This window comes from Chelonia mydas, chromosome 5 (assembly GCF_015237465.2).
Source record: "Chelonia mydas isolate rCheMyd1 chromosome 5, rCheMyd1.pri.v2, whole genome shotgun sequence".
Lineage (NCBI taxonomy): Eukaryota > Metazoa > Chordata > Testudines > Cheloniidae > Chelonia > Chelonia mydas.
In genome coordinates, this window is record NC_051245.2 from 65,378,728 (window position 1) to 65,401,005 (window position 22,278).

Genomic DNA, 22,278 nt, shown 5'->3' on the forward strand with positions numbered 1-22,278 from the left:
AAAACAGGGGTGCCCAAAAGCAGTGCACACGTTTGAAATTTGGGACTTAACTCCAAATGCCCTTCATCACACAGATGTTTAATTGTTGTTATTGCATTTGTCTTATTATGTAACATATCTCTAACTCTGTGGCAGCTAAAGTAGCCTACAAAAACAACAAATAAAGACTAAGATTGGAAAGACATAAACCAGACTGAATACCAGACACTCAGCACACCCTTTAACAATGAATAAGGAATGATTAACTGTCTGGCTTATTTCTGTCTGCTCTAAATAAAATGGAAAATCTCCTTCTAATAATTAGTTAATTGCTTGCTTTTCCAGTGTCAATACCATATGAATTTGTTCTCCTAGGTTTTACTTTTTCAGCTATTACTTCTGGTCTGCTGAAGCTGAGTTCACCTCATCTTGGAGTAAATGACTCAGGTAGGAGGAGGTCACTAAATCCTGACACAAATATCTCCAGACAGCTCTCTCTGAAATAAGATCAATTTAACAACTGTGAATTGATTTATATAATGACCTAAGGAAAGATACTGGATCTTTCAATTAAGTGGGGGTGTAAGAGAAAATAGACAAAGTCTAGCATAGCTGTATATCCTCACATAGCTTCACCCACACCTGTCTTCAGTGTGCAGGTGACAGAAAAAAAATCTGCTTACCATAGATAAGTCTAACTCTGCCAGTCCCTGTATCTGTCTCTTGCTGCCCACAGCATGTTTTCCAGGGTGCAGATGGGGCTGCAATTTTTCAATGTGGCTGTGATGCACAAAGGAAGAAGGAAACAGTAAATCAAACAAATGGCAGCTAATCAAACTTTTGCAAGGGAACACCAGAAATAAGAGTCTTACTTAGGATTTATTTTTTTATGATAGAAAACGCCTCTGTCTCCTGCTGCATAATCTCACATATTGCCCAGCATAATGATATTTGAGGATAAAATATGACTTTAGGTACTGTAGCCTTGATGTGTAACATGAGGGCAGGGGGTGTGGGGACAGTTACTTATTTAAGCAAAGTTTCCAATATGCACAATTACTCCTGGGCCCAGCACAGTCAGTTACGTAGTCCATCACAAAGTACCTGTATTTTAAAAATTCTTATCAAAGGCTTTATTTCTGAAAGGCAGAAGTTATCACTTCCCTCTAGGGGTAAGGGGGGGAAATCTGAGGGGTGCAGTGTGAGAGAGTTAGAGAGAGAGAGAAAGAGAGAGAGAGAGAGAGAGAGAGAGAGTGTGTGTGTGTGAGAGAGAGAGAGAATTAGAATCACTTTAGTTCTTGTGAAAGGAGCTATATTAAAAGCCCTGGACACCACAGTCTTCTTTTTATCCATATAACAGGTTCAGTACAGGCAGTGTCAATGCAAGCTTCCCTGTGCAGTTCACTTGTGAGCGTCAGTGCTGACACAGAACAGCTGTGGGGGTGGCCTGATTAATCCCTAACAAAAGAATCCTAACAAAAATTCCAGTTGTGGGGATAGTTTTTGTGATGTGAAAACCAGTAACTCATTTCATCCAGGCCACCAAAGAGCCATCCTAATTACTTTTAGCTGCTATTGATTTGAGCTGAATTTGAACTAGTGACCTAAAGATGAAAGACTCGGTGTCCCATGACTGCCTCCCCCCAACTCCACCTTAGCCATTGAGGTTCCTTCGTTGATGTATAAAATCCACTTCTTACTATTTTGAAGTATGTGTTTGAATCCCAGACACACTGAAGATTTTGTTTCCACAGGGCAAACATGTTAGACGATGATCATATTTTTATATAGAGGAGTCTCTTCATCATATTTTTCATCACAGACTATTTAATCCAACCAAACATTATTAATTTCTACTAGAGGTTATTCCTGCATCCAGGTGCGTGTGTCCAGCTAGCAAACACTCTCTATATTTTTATTGGCCTGATGTCCAACCTTTATGGGGTCTGTCAATGTGGAAACAAAACAACATGCTTTCTTCCAAGCATTTTTCTTTTTTAAAATGTTTACAATGTTCCCATAGTCTCTGTGGCTTCTCAGCCTCAGGGTAGCTGTCAATCAACTTCAGCCCTCTTACCACACTCAGTAGGGGCTCAGCTGAATCCATTACAATATCCTGAGTGTGGACTGCATGCCACTCCATGTATGGTGTGTATACCGAAGGGGGAAAGCATGCTATACATGTTTCCAGAAGTGGTATCCTGCAGCCAAGGAAAGGCAACAATTCTGTTGACTAGCTCAGAATTAGGGTTTGTGGAAATTGAGCTGTACTGGAATCCTGTGGAACTGCAATGGCCAAAACCACAGAACTTTCAGGTTTTGCTGACTCAAGTGCTATATTATAATTTATAGCACCCAAATATAACTGAATTGAGGTCCTACACGCTATTAATAATTCTGCATATTCTACACAACTATCCATAAAATCACCCACATTCATAAAGTATAATTCATCCAGGCATCCTGAACAGTTTGATTGAAGCCAGATGGTACCTTACAAAATTTTGGGCATCATTAAAAAATAGGGTTTTTTTTCCTGCTGATGATTAGAGAAATAATGTAGTATGTGTTTCAAGCACCTGCTATTTGTGCCACAATTAGGTTTTTCTTTAGAGGGGACAAAATGAACAAATGCTTAGTTTATTGTTTCATTATAACTAAATGGTCCTTTGTGAATTGTAATCTAGTATGATCTTAATTTCCAGAACCTAATCTTAGATTTCATAGCAAGTTTCAACTGCTGCAGCAATTACCAGGATGGTCAATTTTTTCTCTGTTTGTTTTCAAAAAATCATTTATGGATTTTAGTTGCGATTGGACTATCTGATACAGTTTCTCCTAATATTTATTTTCCCATAATGTCAAGCCGAAAAATAGAGGGACCCTTGTCTTCATAAGGCTGTGATTCACTCTTTTTTGGTCACGCTGGGTGTCGTCGTAAAGGATGCAATTATGTTTTCATTGGGGCTGCTTTTCCAGCTTTTTAAAGTCAACCCCATCATTCAGAGTAACATTGTTAGTCACTAATCAGTCATTCAGTTTGTGGTTGTGAGGTCCTAGAGTTTCTTCCAAGACTCCAGTTTTGCCATGCCACAGCAGCTGCCTGAGTACAGAAGCATGCATCACATTGCACATCCGCTCCCCGAAAGCCACCTTTTTGCCCAGACGCCTGTTAGGATCAAAAGAGTTTGATCAACTGTTTTTGTTTGGGTTTACTTTTGTGGTTTTTCAGGCCCTTGCATTGCATTCATCTTGTGGCTGGCAGGCCACATGATCACTTCCAAGGCCACAGACTGCTGGAGGACAACATGCAAAACCACACACTGCGCTACCCTTAGTCTCAGGACACATCACTAGTTTTCATGTCTGCCCAGCCTGAGGTACCACAAAGATGTCACTCCTGAACCTTGGTCTCATCTTTGGCAGAATATAGCACTAACCTCTTTATGAACTATGAGTATGACTTCACTACAGAGTTAGCTCAAGTTATGTGCACTTGAGTTTATTCCTCTCAAATTACCCAACCAGAGTGAGAGCTGGACTGCAAAACAGCACTTAGGCTTCACAGCATGATTATATTAGCAACACTGAGTGATTCTATTAACAATAGAGCTGGACAGCTACTGGATTGTCCATTTTGCAGGAAATTCTGTGATTTCATTTTTCTCCATTCCAAAACAGAACAAATAAAAAACAAAACAAAAAAAAATTGAAATTATCAAAAAACAAAATTCCAGCAAGCATTTTGTTTTGTGTCGACTGAAACATTCTGTTTGAATAAAATCTAAAAAGCTTTATGCCACTTTTTAAAAATGTGATTTTATAGTATTTTAGATAATATCAAATAAATACAATTGAAACAAAAAAGTCATTTCAAAAAGGAAAACTGAAAATTCCATTCTAAAAATGTTGAAATGGAACACTTCACCTTTATCAGAAGACTGTGTTCCATTGTTTTTTCCTAAATGAAATGTTGTCCAAATAACCACTTTTCCACAAAACATTTTGCTGTTGATGAATCAGCCTTTTCCGATGGAAAAATGTTCCACTGAGAAATTTCCATTGCAGGCTGCAAAATGTCCAGTGAAAGCTAATTAGCAGAACAGATTAGCTGTGCCCCATTACATTACTAGCTGCAGCATTAGATGCACTTGAGCTTCACCCCACAGCTCCTGACAGTCCAGCTAGTTTGATTTTAAAGGACCACTTAACTCAAACTAGAGATTTTTGTGTGTGCACAGGTGTTGAGAGGAACAACACTTGAGCTAGTCCTTGAGCTAACACTACAGTGAAGACAAGCCCTAATGAAATATTTTAAGATATTACAAAAAAAAATCCATAGATCAGTTCTTCCTTGATTTATACTCTCTATTCACTGCATGGATTACTGCAAGGCAGTAATTAGGGCAGATCCATCCCAGATGTGCATTCGCCATGTGACTTCTTCCAAGCAGTTGCCTGAACATCAGAGGGATAGAAAGGAAACTTGATGTATCATTCATGTAGCTGGGTCAAACTGACTCATTCACCTCTTTAATGAAACCATGAAATGATAAGGAAAATCTAATTCTGGTCATATCCCCCCCTCCCCCATTTCCTCTTAAATGACCATGGACTATATTGAAAATCTACAGTAAAACCTTCTGGAGCAAAGAGTAGCTTCCAAAAACACAATTTCTAAACATTTTCAAAATAAGCCACTATTACTTTAAAATAAAGTTCCAAGAAAAGAGCTCTCTATTATAGCCGGAGCAGCTCCAACTGGCCTCAATTTCTGAAATCTGAAACAGGTTTTAGAGACTCACTGGATTCTAAAATGACTGGGGCCTGCTCCTGCTCGATCTGAAGGCAAAGGCATTTTGCTGTTTACTTCAGTTGAAACAATATAGAGCCCTTTGTGTACTTCTCTCTTTAAAAAAAGAAACAAACAAAAGAGAAAATAAAATGAAACATTTTTTTCTTCCTGCTTTTCCCCATGAACTAAGGTAGTTTTTGTAAACTGTAAGTTTGTCAGCTAGGAACAAGCATCTGGCTTGCAGAATCTTTTTGTTCTTGAAAGACTATTTAAAAGAGAATTTTGCTATTTATACATAGTCTGTTGATTTTTTTAAAATTATCTTTTTTATGGGAAATGGAGGCATTTCAACTGGAGATCTCTTTTGCCCTTGAGCTGAACAATACACCTGGAATTGCATTATTATTATTGTCATTGGTTATTATTACAATGTGTAGCACCTATCTTTGAGGAAATTTTTGCTTAATTAAGGCCCACACATCTCCAGTAACAATGTATTCCTACTTTGTATTCTGAGAACACTCTGTATTGGCAGTGCTGTATATAAAATCTTTATGAATAGAGCAGTTCATGTTCAATTCATCTTTTGGTCTCTGACCTTATTCTCCCATTTCTTTTAATGTATGTAAGTGTAAGCGGGGGAATAGTCCCACTATTGTGGGGAACTTTCCTGGCTTCTGCACTACCCCGGTGAAGTGGGCTAGCGGGTTAGCGAAAGGATCTGAGTCCTCGCTCCCACTTCCTTTACCCAGTGGCCTCCCTGCCCTTGAGGACTCCCCTTTTACTCTCCTGTCTGGCAGAGTCCTCGTAACCCCAACAAGGCTGGGCCCAGGATTCCTGTGGGGCTCGACCCCCAACACTGCTGTGGTCACCTAGGACAGGGGCTAGGGTGTCCCAACTCTGGGGTACTCTCTCTGCACTGCGCACTTCTCTGACCCACTGACCATTACATACAAGTTAAAGCAAATGCAAGTTATTTAATCAACAATTAATTTTAAAAAGAATAAGGAAAAATGGGAAAGGTTAAAGGAAACACATCACCGCTCTCTGTGGCAGAGAACATCACAGTGTCTCTGGAATGTCAGGGCAGTTCACAGTCTGTTCCTTGTAAGTCCCAGGCCTCCTTCTCAGGCCCTGGCTGTGCTGCAGGGATGCTGTGGGTTGGACACTTGCTCTGGTGGTGGCCGCACACTCTCAGGCTCTAAGTGGTAGGACCCTTCTTCCCAGTGTCGCCCCCGCCCTGTCGGGGTTACGATCCAAGCCTGGCCTGCAGAGCCTCTTGGCTGAGATGTCTCCCTGTGCTGGGCCCACTGCCCAGGGTCCCCCTCACTCTCCCCAGCTGCTCACCGCACCCAGCTCCTCACCGCACCCAGCTCCGGACTGCTCCAGCCCCAGCTCCACCACTCCATCTCAGCACGGCTGCTGCTGCTACTCTGCCTCCAGCTCCCTGAGCTGCTTCTTTGGCCCCTCTGGCTCTGGTTGCTGCAGCTCTGCTCCCAGGACAGGTCTGCTCTGCAGGCTGCTTCTGCGACTCTGCTCCCAGCACTGACCTGCTTCGTGGGCTGCTTTTCTGGCCCCTCTGGCTCTGGTTGCTGCAGCTCTGCTCCCAGGGCAAGTCTGCTCTCTCTGGGCTGTGCCTCTAGCTTTGGGGCTGCAGCTCTGCTCCCAGGACAGGATCTGCTCCCTCTGGGCTGCTTTTCTGCTTAGCTTGGGCCCGTGCTTTCTCCTTAGCTCGGCCCCACTCTGTCTGACCCAGGCAATTCCAGCTCACGCGAGGACGGGACCTCCCTGGCCTCCTGACTCCCTGATTAGCCTGCCAGCCCTGTCATTCAGGCTGACCTGGAACATTGGCCTCTCCCCATTATACCTGGGGGCTGTCAGTCTCAGGGTCCTGATTCCCCATCGACCCTTCCCCCCTTTTTAGTATTGGAAGCTAGCAGCTAAACCCCCCCTCCCCACTGAATGTTAGTAAGGAGGCAACAATCCCCTTACATAAGGGAGAGGATGCGGGGGAAGGATGCATAGATAGAGTGCGCATTGATAACAGCATTTAGCAAGCATCATTTCTTTCAAAACAAATGCAGGCCCAATTCCATGTGACCCAGAATGCTTGTTTACCTTGAGATGAAACTCTGAGTTGAACAAGAGAGTGAAGCATTTCTTCAAACCGGACTTGATGAAGTCAGCATTAGGCTATGAGAAAGTGTACTTAAGACATGTTCATCACAGTGGAACAGGAAGAGACACTGAAGGACAGTGGACTAGAAAATAAAAGGCAGGGAGGTTTGGTGCAGACAAAATGACAAAGACTTTGGAGGGCTGTTGAAGCAAAAGCTCTGAAAGCATCAAAACAAGAGATGGGGCTGACCTTTCTCCTACAATTTTCTTCAGTGAAAATTTGCTTTGTTTTTATGTTTAACATTTTTTCCAGTACCAACACATGCAACAACTTTAGAAATACTAGGATAATTTTGAAGGTTAAGGTTAATTGTGTAGCAAACTTTTGAAAAAATAATATAATAGCAATTAGGGATAGTATGAAACAAAAACAAATTAAAAATATTTTCTTTCATCTCTTTCACTGTTGAGAGGAGAGCCTGAATATATGTGCTGGTGAAATATAGAGGACTTGCTGCTACACTGAAAGCTGAAGTTATTTTTTAATTCAGAGGAGGGATGGCTTCCCTACAGGCAGGTGCTAATAATCCTTAACCTTTAGCTTTCACCCTGTCTTTGTCTTCTTCCTTCACTGTAAGAATAGATGCTGATAGCTCCATTGCTTTGCCATGTGCTATGCTGTGCCCAGCTGCTTGATTAGTTTTGCTTTCGACCTAATGCCCACTGAAAAATAAAAATAGAATTGAGTTCAAGCTTGTGTTTCAGAGGTGAAAGACCAGTTTCTGCCACTAACCTACTCAGTCCATTGTTTTTCCACCAGGGACTCTTGTGCCAAAGGCCTGTGAAACTGGGTTTCGGAAATGTTTGGCTACCCTTATAAAATATACAACTGTATTCTGAAGTTCCAGCCCCCAAATTGCAATATGATTATACTGCCATGTTTTGGACCATTATTGCAGAATATTGTAGTAATTTTTGTAACAGTTTGCCTGTGTTGTTCTTGGGGTTTTTTTTGTTCGCTTGTTTTTGAGGCTACATAGTAAATATGAGAACAGCACTGAATACTGTATTACCATAAATATGCAGTACAAATTGATAGCATTTTCCAGATGGACGAAAGAGGCTTTTAAAAACAACCTTATGATTTAGCTTATACGGATCAGTAACAGAATTTGGTAAGGGGGGCAAGTGTAGAAAACTTACAGATTGTCTCTTTCCATGTCACTCTAACAATCTGTGCTGCACTCTTTTACTGTTGTTATTACAAGAATGTATAATGAATCTATCAGTGCAGTATTTGGTCATATTTTCCTTGGTGTAGAGAAAAGGCAAGAATAAGAATTAATTACCACATAGCACCACAGAATAAGAATTAATTGCCACAAAGCACCACAGCTATCAAAGGACAGAGATATAGAAGAGAGAGCCTGAATACTAGGATATTGAAGTTGGAAATCAGTAAAATGCTTGGACAAAAGGAAGCAAAATACAGATCTTTCAGAATGTGGTTAGACTTGTCTTACATAAATGCCTAGTAGGAGCAAATTCCTACTGCAATTCAGAATATCCTGCCCCAGCTCCTTTGAGCTTCATGTTTGGGAGCAGTTAACTTTAAATGTTATGGGAAAATGCAAGGGGGTCAGAGAGGGAAAGATGGTTTCTAAGATAGCTGGCTTATGACATTTTAGTTGGTACCTTGAATTTCATATATAAGTTCTAGTGCAGGGTGCAGACTGGAAGTGCAATGATTTTGCTGGCACTCCATGCCCAGAAGACAAGCTGCATTATGCACAGAGGTGGGCAAATAATGTGAAAATCTTTTCATGGATATACTCAACTAAAAAAATGGATGTTCTTGGCTGTGTTCCTGTCTCTTTTCTTCCCTATCTCTGGGTATTTTAGAGAGAAAGTTTACTAGAAATATTTTCAGACACAATTATGGTTCGGTGAATATCAGAGAATATTTGTGGAAAGCAAATTTTGAACTTGTAAATATAAGGATTTGCATCAGAAACCTACCAGTTACCTCATTCAACCAGGGAAGATAAGCAGTATTAGGTGATCTATGTGCCAAACCAAAGTAACTTATGAAGTTCAATTTTTAGTAGAATGACTTACTATTTGACAATTTACAGATGAAGAATTATTCTTGTAATTTTTTGACCAATATTTCTGAATAATGAATGAATTAAAGAAAATGGTGAGCTCCTTGCAGATAACTTATGAACAGAAAAAGAAGCAGATTTGTCTAATGAATTATTCGCTGTTGTAGTCGAAAGAGAGCCTGAGATAAGAGACCTTATATCGGCAACTCGGTATGAGGCCTGAGAGCTGAACTAAAGTGATTTCCAGCTGCCCCTGCCAAGTCTTGCAGTTTGTGTGAACAGCACCTGATGGACAATGAAAAACTGAGCAGCCGTCTATTGACTATGAGGAGGGAATTGAGCATCTGCACAGCGTGGTGTCTAAAATATGGTGACATTTCAGATGCTGCTGAAGTTAGCCAGTCACCACCTTCTGAGTCATCTTTCCCAGTAAAAAGAAGTTAGAAACCAGATGATACTGCACAAAGGCTTTAATGTCAAGAGAATTTCTTGAGCAAAGAGTGCACCAAGGTTTATTGTTGTTTGAGGTTTATTAGAAGCTTGCCTTCCTCTATAAAGGAATAACTATCCTTGACAATAATGGGCTTAGGCAATAACTATCCTTGACAATAATGGGCTTAGGCATTCCCCAATGGCTTTCCCCAGCCACAAGGGGAATTACTTTAATACATTTTAAGTGGTAGCTAAGCAGATGTAAGGCGGGTGGGAGTTATAAACATGGTCCAAATGAACTTTTCCATTAGAGCAGTGTTTCTCCAATAGGGTTACATCAGTATATGTGAAAGGAAAATTTGTCTATATGGTTCTCACCTTTCCCAGAACAATTAGGTACTTAAGGAATACTGCACTAGTGCACATCATTTGATAGTTTACCTTTTTATGAGGTTCAAACTCATTTTTATCAGATGCAAATAAGGCTACCTTCTTCAAGGTGAATTATTGCTGTGTTTCTTAAGCAGCTGCTAATATACTAGATTAGATCATATCTCAATGGATTTTAGAATAAAGAACAATTAAAGAATAATTTTTTATTACATAAACCCAGAAAATTAACAATGCACTAAACTCTTCTAGAAGAGAGAAAGTATTATTAATAAATAAAACAGGGAAAGGAATTCAGATATAACACTTTCTGTGGACAAAGGCATACAAATCTTTCATTTTGTTTAGAAGATGACGCTTTTGTACATCAAACTTTAAAATGCAAAATAATACAATGGCATTCTTTCTGAGTTACTGTGACATTTTTTTTCATAAAACGGCATGGACTTAACAATCTTCCACTGTTCACTTAAAAACAACTAATAGAATATTCACATCAGTAGTTCACTAAGAACAGTTTCAAATGATTTTTCTTGGCTAATTGTGAAGCAAAATCCATTCAAAATCAGTAGATGTCAAAGCCAAGACATAAGAGGCTTATAATGACAATTGTGTCTTACAAGGAACTAGAAGTAAAAGCCTTGTTCAAAAAAAAGTGTGTTTTTACTCTTACTAGCAAATCTGTAAAATATTTTTTGCTACATTTAAAATTGCTGATCTGGAAAAAATGAGTGTAATCCAAAACCAAGCAATTTTCCTTACAGAAATATTCTCTTTAAAATAATTTTTGATAGGGGGGAAAGGAGGAAGGTCAGGAGATGAGCATGGTGTTGTATGATGTGATTGGCATCTTCCCAAAGAATGCTCCATCTCATTTCAATAAGGAGGAGGATGAGCGGGAGTTGTTCAGACCCACAGGAAGATGGCCACTTCCTGAGAGGAGGAAGGGAAAACTGATGGCCAGACGTGCTAGAACAGAGCCCCTCCTTGTGCCTCCAAGTGCATGTGGGAGTGTATCTTTACTGCTTCCCACTGGCCAGCTGGGAGGTGCTGATTGGGTCTCACATTCCCCACCCCCATCAATTTAAAGGCTTGCCAGGCATCATGAGGTCATTTTGCTGCTATTGCTGTCCTACACTCCCTCTCTATAGATAGATGTAAAGCTGGTTTCCAGCGGACTGTGGGTCTAATTGATCACCTGGGGACCAGGAAGTATATTTTTTTCCAATCGGGGCAAACTACCTGGCGGGGGGGGGGGGGGGGGTTGCCTTCTTATAGCATTGTGGAGACACAGATCAGATTAAAAGCTGTAAGAACAGGACTTTTACTGTTATGAAATAATAAAGGCATGTATAGTCCATTATAATTTGAGTTTAGCGTTCTGTGAGGATAAGTGCTAAAAGGACTAGCTCCCAGAGGCAAATGAAACCTGGGATATGGCTGCTAGACATTTTTCTGTAAGGAGAAGGGGAGAACTGAATTCTTCATCGACTGAGGTCCCCCTCTTATTGTATCTTATATCCTCCTTGTACGGGGAGAGTTAGAGGATTCAGATGTGAGCTGAATCCTACGGGTAGGCTGAAGAGGGTTTGCTCCAGTTATTGGTTATATAGTGGGAGCCAAGTAACCCCAAACTGGACCCAATTAAATCCCCCATAGATGAGAGGTGTAGGTAGATAGCAACCCTCCCTGTTGTTAAATTAATAAAGTTGGAGCTTGCTGCTTAAATTAATCCCTGTGTCTGTCTGTCATTCACTTGTGTGTCCTGATCAGTTAGATCTGGGCTAAAATAGACTTAGGAGCCTAGGTGTTATTTTCAAAAGTGGCTTAGGCACTTATGAGCCTCAGTCACTTAGACACTTTTGAAGATTTTGTCTTTGGTCACATAATTTAAATATATATATATATTAACTAGCAAGAGCATCCAGTTCACTTTGTTATATTTCATGTTTGTAGTTTATTGGACAATAGCTAGTTACTTATGAATACATTCAGAAGTTCTGGGAGTTCATGAATTTTAGCCAAATGAGTGTTTTTGGAAGTGCATTATAGCATTTTTCAGTATTAATTATTCATTCATTACATATGTTCAGAAATTTTCAATCATTTAATCAAGGATTAGGAAAAAAACTATGCCTCATTTTTCAAAAAACCCTTTCAATTAGCAAGCAAATCCATATTTAGGAAACTGCAGAGCTCTGATTTTCAAGTGCCAAGAACCAGCAACTTCTACTGATTTGGGAATATACAGCTGCTCAGCATCACTGAAAGTTAGATCACTTTTATATAGGTGTCTAAGTAGGGTCTATCCAGGTATTTATGTTTCTCATATTATAGTATCTGAGTGTCTTTGGTACTCACATTTAAAACTTTTGGTGCATGTGTCAACAACCTTTTTGCTGAACATTTTCTTCTTCTAACTAGTGAGTGAATATTTTAAATAATGAATAAATTTGAAGAATCAACTCTTTATATGTGCAAAATGTCAGTACTATGACAAGAGCAACCTAGAACTGGGCAATGAGTAGTTGGTTAGGTAAGGGAAGTCCTGAATAAGTTGAAATAGCATAAACGCATTACACGTCCCAACAGCAAAACAGTCACATGATATGTATGATTAACCTAATGAAGATGACCCTATACCGGAAACCTACTGACCGCTATTCCTACCGACATGCCTCCAGTTTTCATCCAGACCACACCACACAATCCATTGTCTACAGTCAAGCTGTATGATACAACTGCATTTGCTCCAACCCCTCAGACAGAGACAAACACCTACAAGATCTCTATCAAGCATTCTTACAACTACAATACCCACCTGCTGAAGTGAAGAAACAGACTGACAGAGCCAGAAGAGTACCCAGAAGTCACCTACTACAGGACAGGCCCAACAAAGAAAATAACAGAACACCACTAGCCATCACCTTCAGCCCCCAACTAAAACTTCTGCAACGCATCATCAAGGATCTACAACCTGTCCTGAAGGACGACCCATCACTCTCACAGATCTTGGGAGATAGGCCAGTCCTTGCTTACAGTCAGCCCCCCAACCTGAAGCAAATACTCACCAGCAACCACACACCACACAACAGAGCCACTAACCCAGTACCCTATCCTTGCAACAAAGCCCGGTGCCAACTGTGTCCACATATCTATTCAGGGGACACCATCATAGGGCCTAATCACATCAGCCACACTATCAGAGGCTCGTTCACCTGCACATCTACCAATGTGATATATGCCATCATGTGCCAGCAATGCCCCTCTGCCATGTACATTGGGCAAACTGGACAGTCTCTATGTAAAAGAATAAATGGACACAAATCAGACGTCAAGAATTATAACATTCAAAAACCAGTTGGAGAACACTTCAATCTCTCTGGTCACTCAATTACAGACCTAAAAGTGGCACTACTTCAACAAAAAAAACTTCAGGAACAGACTCCAACGAGAGACTGCTGAATTGGAATTAATTTGCAAACTGGATACAATTAACTTAGGCTTGAATAGAGACTGGGAGTGGATGGGTCATTACACAAAGTAAAACTATTTCCCCATGTTTACCCCCCCCCCCACCACCACTGTTCATCAGACGTTCTTGTCACTGCTGGAAATGGCCTACCTTGATTATCACTACAAAAGGTTTATTCCCCCCCCCCCGTCTCCTGCTGGTAATCCAATGAAGTGAGCTGTAGCTCATGAAAACTTATGCTCCAATAAATTTGTTAGTCTCTAAGGTGCCACAAGTACTCCTTTTCTTTTTAGGAAACAAACCATTTTTTTTTGTTTTGGATCAAAAGTAATAGAAGGTTTCAAATATGGAAGTTGTTGTATCCTTGGGGGCAGCAGTTTTAAGAAGAAATCACTTGAGACACAGAGAACTGTAAACCTTAAAAGCAGCCGTTTATTGCCACACACTGAACTGACCAAACTAGCCAAAACTGGCTGGTCTATCCCTTAATAATCTAACTCAGTTGCCATAGGAACAACAAGATTCTATTACCACGACTACCAAATACACAACATATTCCTCCCCCCTTAATAAGAACATCCCCTAAATAAAACAAACGCTAAACTAGAGAAGGAGGGCAGACTGCCTCCATTGCCAGCTAGACCCCGGGGATTATTTTGCCCCGTATCCGTGGGTTCACCCTAGCTAAAGATCCAGCCATTGAGGAGGCCTTCCATCTCTAGGTGGATTACGGCGGACTTCTGGTGTTATTGCACCCAAAAGTGTCTTGGGCGCAGGCCTGACAATGGGCCCAGGGTTTGTAGTGTGAATGGGTGAGGATGTGGTATCAGCTTATTCCAGGCAGGGGGGTATCTCAGCTGCCGGCAGTAATGGAGGGGGAAAGTCAGGAACAGGTAATTCTTGATTCGATGTGTCACCGGAAACGGTGAAGTCAGGCAACTCAACTGAAGATGTGTCCTGAGGACTGGTATGATCTGGCAACAGCTGATCTACCTGTCACCGCTAGGTGAGATCCTCTGCAGTCCGGACTGTGTAGAAAACAGGTCTTGTTTGCACTATGACAGTGGCAGGCACCCATTTAGCTCCAGAAGTATAATTCCGAGCCAAAACCAGCTGTCCCGGGCTAAAGGTTCAGTCTTTTGCTCTGGGTGCATGCCTGATGACTTAATCTTGCTGATGACGTTGCACAATTTGTTGGGGTTCAGAAGGTTTCAACAGATCAAAGCAAGTGCTCAGCTGTTGTTTCATCATTAGAAAGGCTGGGGATGCCTTGATCATAGCATAAGGTGTGTTTCTGTAGGATAGTAAGAAGGTGTCCAGATGCTTTTGAATGGAGTGTTGTCCCCTTGCCAATTTCAAAGCTTGTTTCATTGTCTGCACAAATCTTTCAGCTAATCCACTGGTGGATTGATAATAGGGTGCTGAAGTGATGTGGTGTATCCCATTTGCCTTCATAAAATTTTGAAACTCCTGAGAGATGAACGGCGGTCCGTAGTCACTCACAAGTTGTTCTGGCAGACCAAAACGACTAAAGAGTCCCCACAGTTTTTGGATAGTACTCTCTGCAGTAGTGGACTGCATTATAGAGACTTCTGGCCATTTAGAATAGGCATCTACCACCACCAAGAGCATGCTTCCTTCAAGTGGGCCAGTGAAGTCTATGTGAATACGTTGCCATGGGTTTTCAGGCCAGTCCCATGGGTGTAGGGGTGCCCACTGGGGTGCATTCCTCACACCCTGACATGACATACAAGCTCTTGCCTTCTCTTCAATAGCACAGTCCAATCTAGGCCACCAAAAATAGCTTCGTGTAATTTCTTTCATGTTCACTATTCCACAGTGACCTGAATGTAGCTGTTCTAACATCTGTGATCTCAGTGGTGGTAGGATAATGACACGTCTTCTCCACAACAAACAACCAGATTGGATCGACAACTCCGTCCTACTGGACATGTAGGTAACAAGGTTGGGTGAGACCGGAGAGATTCGTCGAGATTTTCCATGCATCACCAGGTCCATAACTTGGGATAATACTGGGTCAATGCGAGTTGCCTTCTTTACCTGAGTAGTGGTGATGGATGTATTCTCCACCTGTTCAAAGTAAAAAAATTCCTTCTGGACAATATCTTGATGTTTGACTGGCAAAGACAACCTTGAGAGACCATCCTCATTGACGTGCAGAGAATATTTCCGATATTTGATTTCATATGTGTGCATGGAAAGCAACAATGCCCAACGTTGCATACGACTAGCAGCTAATGGGGGAATGCCTGTGTGGGGTCCAAATATTGAAGTCAGAGGTCGATGATCTGTGAGAAGAGTAAACTTCTGTCCAAACAGGTACTGATGAAACTTCCGAATTCCAAAACCGATTCCGAATGCCTCACTTTTGATTTGGGTATAGTTAGTTTCTGCTTTGCTTAGAGTGCGTGAAGCAAAAGCAATAGGTCTCTCTTCTCCCAAAGGCATAATGGCCGCTCCCACTCCATAAGGGGAGGCATCGCAGGCCAACTGTAGAGGTAAGGATGGATCAAAGTGCATCAGAACGTCAGAATTTAGCAATGCATTCTTAGCTTTGTTAAATGCAACATCACAGGCTTCAGTATACTTCCAGGCCTTGTTCTGACCAAGGAGTTCGTGAAGTGGTTTTAGTAGTGTGGCTAACTGAGAGATGAACTTTCCATAATAGTTCAATAGTCCTAGAAACGAGTGAAGCTGGCTAACATTTCGAGGAGGGGGAGCCTCTACAATAACCTTAACTTTTGCAGTGCCCTTATGAAGACTCGTAGCATCAATGATGTGTCCCAAATATTCAACAGAGGGCTGGAAGAATTCACACTTGTCTTTACGGACCCGTAGGCCGTACTCTTCCAGTCTTTGTAGGGTAGCCTCTAAATTCTTTAGGTGATCCTCCTCATTCCTTCCAGTGACCAGGATGTCGTCCAGATAGCACTGAACTCCTGGCAAGCCACACAAGATCTGGTCCATAGCCCTCTGGAACAAGGCGGGAGCAGACGTTATTCCAAAGGGTAGGCGACAGTATTGATAAAGACCTTTATGCGTCACAATAGTCAACAGCTCTTGGGACTTTTCATCGACATGCATCTGTAAATACATTTGACTCAGATCAATCTTACTGAACTTTTGTCCCCCAGCCAGGCCCGCAAAGAGGTCATTGATGCGGGGAAGCGGGTATTGCTCTGCACACAACACTGGGTTGACAGTGACTTTAAAATCACCACAAATTCATAGGGAGCCATCTTTCTTCACTATCTGAATGATAGGCATTGCCCATGGGCTATGGGTAACTGGTACTAGGACTCCATTTGTGACCAGGCGCTCCAGGTCCGCTTCAACTTTCGGCCTGATGGCATATGGCACAGTTCTGGCTTTGATATTTTGGTTGACTGTCAGGTTTAATGTTCAATGTCACAGTGATTCCCTTCATACTTCCCAGATCCTCTCCAAAAACAGCAGTATGTTTACTTTGTATAGCGGTCAGGCCAGTTTCTTCTTTAGTCATTCGGTGCAGTTCTGCCCAGTTCAGCTGGATCTTCCTAAGCCAAGACCTACCCATAAAGGCTGGGTAATTACTGCTCACCACAAACAGTGGCAATTTAGCAGCCTGTCCACTGAGCTCCACCTTAACACCAATAGTGCCCAACATGGGCACAGCTTCTGCCGTGCATGTCTTCATTGCCTGAAGCGGAAGATGATGTAGCTTTCCTTTACACACAGTCTCGGAGACTAGCGAGACAGCTGCACTGGTGTCCAGTTCCATGTGTATAGGTTTGCTATCCAAAAACGGGGTTACCTAGTATTCATGTGAGCCCACTGCCAAAGACAAAATGTGCAGTGGCACTTCTTCTTGTGATGAGGTGTCTCCTTGGTCATCCTGGGTCCGCTCTAGGATATGCAGATTTCCTTTTTTGGTTGGCCAGACTATAGGCCTCTTTTTCTTTTGTTTACAGGCACACTCAATGTGTCCTTTTTTGCCACAGTGTCGACACACCAGTCCTTACACCAGCATTCTGATGCATGGTGACCTGGCTTACCACAGCGGTAACATTCCTGACTCCGCACAGTTTTGTGGATAGGTTCTTGTGACACCTTATGCACCCTAGGGAATGCACCGATGTATTGTGCCTCCTTTGTAGCCAGTTCCATGGAGACTGCAATATCAACAGCCTTCTGTAAGGTAAGCTGAGCCTCTGTCAATAGGTGCCTCCATAAAGCTTCACTGTGCAGGCCACACACTAACCTGTCACGTAGGGCGTCATTTAATATCGCCTTAAATTCACAACGTTCCGCAAGCTTTTTCAATGTTGCTACAAATTGTACAACTGTTTCATCTTCTTTTTGGTCTCTTTTGTGGAACCTATATCTTTCAGCAATTACCAACGGTTTTGGAGAAAAATGGGGACCCTAGGATTTCCACAATGTCACTGTAAGATTTGGTCTCAGGCTTAACAGGGTGTAGTAAGTTGCGTAACAAGGAGTGGATCTTAGCACCTACAACAGTTAAGAATATTGGCACCTTCTTCTCTTCTGTAATGTCATTTGGAATAACAAAAAGCTCAAAACACTCAGTATATATGTGCATTGCACTATAGTCTCTTCAAAAGGTTCCAGTGGCCCTGTAAGTGTAGCCATGGTTTTAGTTGCAGTTTGCACAGTCAGTGCAAACAAGCCAGGTCTCACCCCCTTCCAACAGCAAAAAGTTTGTTGGGTTTTTTGGTACCTTGACTTCTACTTCCTTCTGTTGCTGGGGCAACACAAGAATCCCATCGTCGTGGCCACTTTGTTGTATCCTGGGGGGCAGCAGTTTTAGGAAGAAATCACTTGAGACACAGACACTTGTAAACCTTAAAAGCAGCCATTTATTGCCACACACTGAACTGACCAAACCAGCCAAAACTGGCCGGTCTATCCCCTAATAATCTAACTCAGTTGCCATAGCAATAACAAGATTCTATTACCACGACAACCAAATGCACAACAGAAGTGTTATTACCATGAAACTTAGCATAGACAATCTGCAGCTATAAATTTCTTAAGAGCAAAACAAAAATTATTAGGTTTCAGAGTAGCAGCCGATGAAGTGAGCTGTAGCTCACGAAAGCTTATGCTCAAATAAATTTGTTAGTCTCTAAGGTGCCACAAGTACTCCTTTTCTTTTTAAAAATTATTAGATAATTTACAAATCATGGGTGAAATTCTCGCCTTATTGAATTAGCAGGGCTAGGATTTCACTCCAGATGCTCAGTTCAAATATATCGTAGACATGTATGTAATAACCCCAAGATACTCCAGTTTCTTGACTCTGCAGGCAAACTACAGAAATTAAGCAGATGTCACCAACTGCAAATTGACTACTATTTCTAGTCTTTATCAAATGCTCTATATACAAATATCTCAATTTTACATGCTAGTTGCATCAGGTTCACAAGGAGGTAGATCAGGTGGATACGCAAGTCAGGGTTAGCTTGTTTGCATAAACTTAGTTATGAATTTGCATTGTTCCTTTTTTTCCTTATTTTTAACTACCAACATTTTTTAATTTAGGTATCAGGTACCAAGAAAACAAACATAATAGGATTTTTTAGATAAAACAACATTTGGGTTTCATGCTAGTTAAATTAGGTGTTTAAATCCTATAACTCAGAGTTTCCAAGTCAGAGAGGGATATGATTATAGTAAAATATTTTACTCTGTTTAAATATTAACAATTATTAAATTAAATGATTAAAACAATAAATATAATTAAACTGCATAACAATAGTAGTGAAAAAACACAAACTATGTAACATACTATATACATTCATGGAAACATTTCAAGCTGCATAAAGACATTCAAGAAAATAGGGGTGAACAAACACTCCTATTCAAAAATACAATTAGGTATATAATTGTAACTATGAAACAATGCTATTTTAAAGAAATACTATCTTTTTTATAATTAATTTCAGTTAGTATAAACTTAAGTTTCAGTTTCTTGGCTATTTGTGTTTCAATAAAGCTAAAATATTATTTATCATACCTTATTCTGTAGAATGTCCTAGTGAAGCAACTGGAAAAATTCTGGGAATAAGATGCAATTCCTTATCAGGTCCAGGCCCTATCTTTGTACTCTTGACAAAACTTAATTCTGGTTAACACATGAATCATGAGGTAAAGAAGAGGGTCGCACTTTACATTAAGTAAATTTAAATGGATTAATTATTAACCATTTATTAACACATATAGTAATGAATTGTTATAAATTGTTATAGAGTCCAGCAGGTCAATAGTTTGCTTATAACCATGGCATACAATCATAACACCATCTTTTTAAAAAAAATCTATCATATACCACTCATGACCATAATTTTTGTATAACATCTAGTCATAATTTATTAACCCTTTATAGGCCATTTATAAATAGATATTTAATATAAACCTTAATGTAAACTGAGGGTTTGGGTTAGCCAAATGGAAGACTATGACTTCTTAGGATGCCCAAAATGGAATGAGAATTTATTATTAATTATTATTATTTTATTTCATTAGTTTTTGTATGCCTAGCTTAGGCTCTAGTCATTATATTTTATGGACTAGGAGGCTAAGGTATTTTTTAAGAACAAAAACAAGGAACTGCCTCTGTAATCCACTACATACACTACAATCCAATCACATACAGCCATTGCCCAACCCTCAACCTATCCCTCTGCAAAAGCTCAGCATAAAGAATGGGCTTTATGGTTTACTATGAATGTTAACGTATATGAGCTATTTCAGATCTAGGAAGGGGGAGGGAAAGAGAGGGGTGAATTCCAGTGAGGGATTTTCACAGAATATGTGCAAACCCATCATGATTAAACTGAACAACCTCCAGCTGAACTACCTCTGCTGATTGCAACTACAGCAGTGCCTACAGGGTCAGAGGCAGTTTCTCATGTAACCAGATTCCAAACCACATAGGTTTTTAGGGCTGGGTTCCAAAAGTCAGTTCAGGTTGTGGACACCAGTGCAATGTGTTCTCAAAATGAAACTCCACTTTATAGGCAGTGCAGTAAGCAGATGCTTAACTTCATCTTTTTAGGAATCTTTACCATATATTCCCAGGAGGAGTTCATTACAGAAGTGTTTTCTGCAAGAGACAGTGAGATGCCTAACTATAGCAAGGTGTGCATTTGAAAGAGGTCACAATCTTCCTGCCAAACACATATGGAAAACTCTTGGTCACAGCCATAAGCATATCATATATATATATTTCCTAGATCTGAAATAGCTCACATATATTAATATTCATAGTGAACCGTAAAGCCCATTTTTTATTCTGAGCTTTTGCAGAGGGATAGGTTGAGGGGTTGGGCAATGGCTGCATGTGATTACAGCCTTAGTGGATTACAAAGGCAGTTCCTTGTTTTTGTTATTAAAAAAACCTTAACCTCCTAGTTCATAAAATATAATGACTAGAGCCTAAGCTAGGCATACAAAAGCTAATAAAATAAAATATAATAATAATAATTAATAATTAATAATAAAGTAAAATTACATATATATTTTCATTTTAAAAGGCCTCCACATTGCTGTGCTAATCTGCATAATAAATGGTTAGCACACTGTCTTGTTCAATTCTGCAAATGTAATCAAAACCAACTCTTCCATATGCTTTTCTAAACTTACAAGCATTACCTGAGCCACGGGTAGCTAGTGTTTAACCAAGTCCTATTCTGTTATTGCTTAGTGTTTAGCCTGCTGATTGTGAGTACAAGGAAGGCTATCCTTGGATCAAACCTTTTCTTTATCCTCCCATAGATAGGTATTTGTAAACTTAGAGTAAAAACTTTATAGAATCATGTTCCTTACTAGAAGAAATAGTTGCTTTTTAATGTTTACCTAACAAATCAAATTTCTAAGACTTGAGTTGGCAATGTGTGAATGGTGATCTTGTATTTTCACCATGTAATTTAACTGAGTCCTCAGCAGTAAATTGAATCCATCCAATTATTTATTTGAAATGATCTGATATAGACTGAACCAGCTAAGGTGGGAGTGAAGCACAACATTAAACAAAAGAAGGAAGAAGCATTGTTCTCTGGTAATGGGTGGATTGACTGTATGAACTTACACTACCCACTTGGCTGACATTAAGGTTTGGAAAAGTAACTGTTATAGAAAAATGTGTTGCCAAACAGGGACCAGAAAAATTGGCTCCTCAACCAGCCATTACTATTGTCTCACCTTATTAAAAGAGTTTGCCTGGTTGATATATCACCAGACATCTGTAATTCCTCCCAAGGTCCTTTTTGTCAGTGAGTACAGATGTATAACTTCACTGAATGTAAATGTCTAGATCACATCTTGTAAAGACAAAAATAAAACAAGATTTTTTAAAAAAAATCCTGGAAAATTGGGATGAGTTTTATTGTCTTACTCAAAATATTATAGTCCATAATTTAGCAACACTCAAAATTGAACTATAGGAAAGTAGTAGTTCATTAGGAGTCTATGTAATTATCTGATAAATTAGCAGCCCTGAATGGAACAAAATGGAATTTTAAAGTGAGCATCTATTAAGTTTCCATTCGGTATCAACACATTATTTCACTTTTGAACATCTGTACTGTGGATTGCACCATTTTAATGTTGTGCAGTACCTGAAAATGAATGACCTTCTATAACACTGAAACCAAGGTGAGTAAATCTGTGAGCAATCTGAAATATCATTTCATCAGCAGAGTGCCTGCCCTTTCATTGTTTGAGTGAAAGGAGACTTACTGGGGTTATTGGTAATTTTAAATGTTTCTTTGCTGTGATAAATCCCTAGATACAGGAGTGAAACTGTTGCGTTTTTAAAAGATTTGAACATATTCCTCCATTAATGTTGCAAACAATGAGTATTACATAGTTGAAGAATTGTAGAGGACATGAAGACGTGTAATAAAGCTGAATGCATTAGAATGCTCAGCACTACAGTGATTTGTTTTATTTTCCAGACA

General features: G+C 40.3%; 1 protein-coding gene across 1 annotated transcript; it reads right to left on the reverse strand.

Annotated features, from left to right (window-relative positions):
• Positions 1 to 14,458: 14,458 nt before the first annotated feature.
• Positions 14,459 to 16,727, reverse strand: LOC102945101 (uncharacterized protein K02A2.6; the record flags this gene model as incomplete). The annotated part of the gene is given in 2 exon segments (XM_027822025.3): positions 14,459 to 16,688; positions 16,690 to 16,727. Coding segments are annotated over 2 exon segments (2,268 nt in total), but the record flags the coding sequence as incomplete, so codon positions are not given.
• Between the last annotated feature and the right edge of the window lie 5,551 nt (positions 16,728 to 22,278).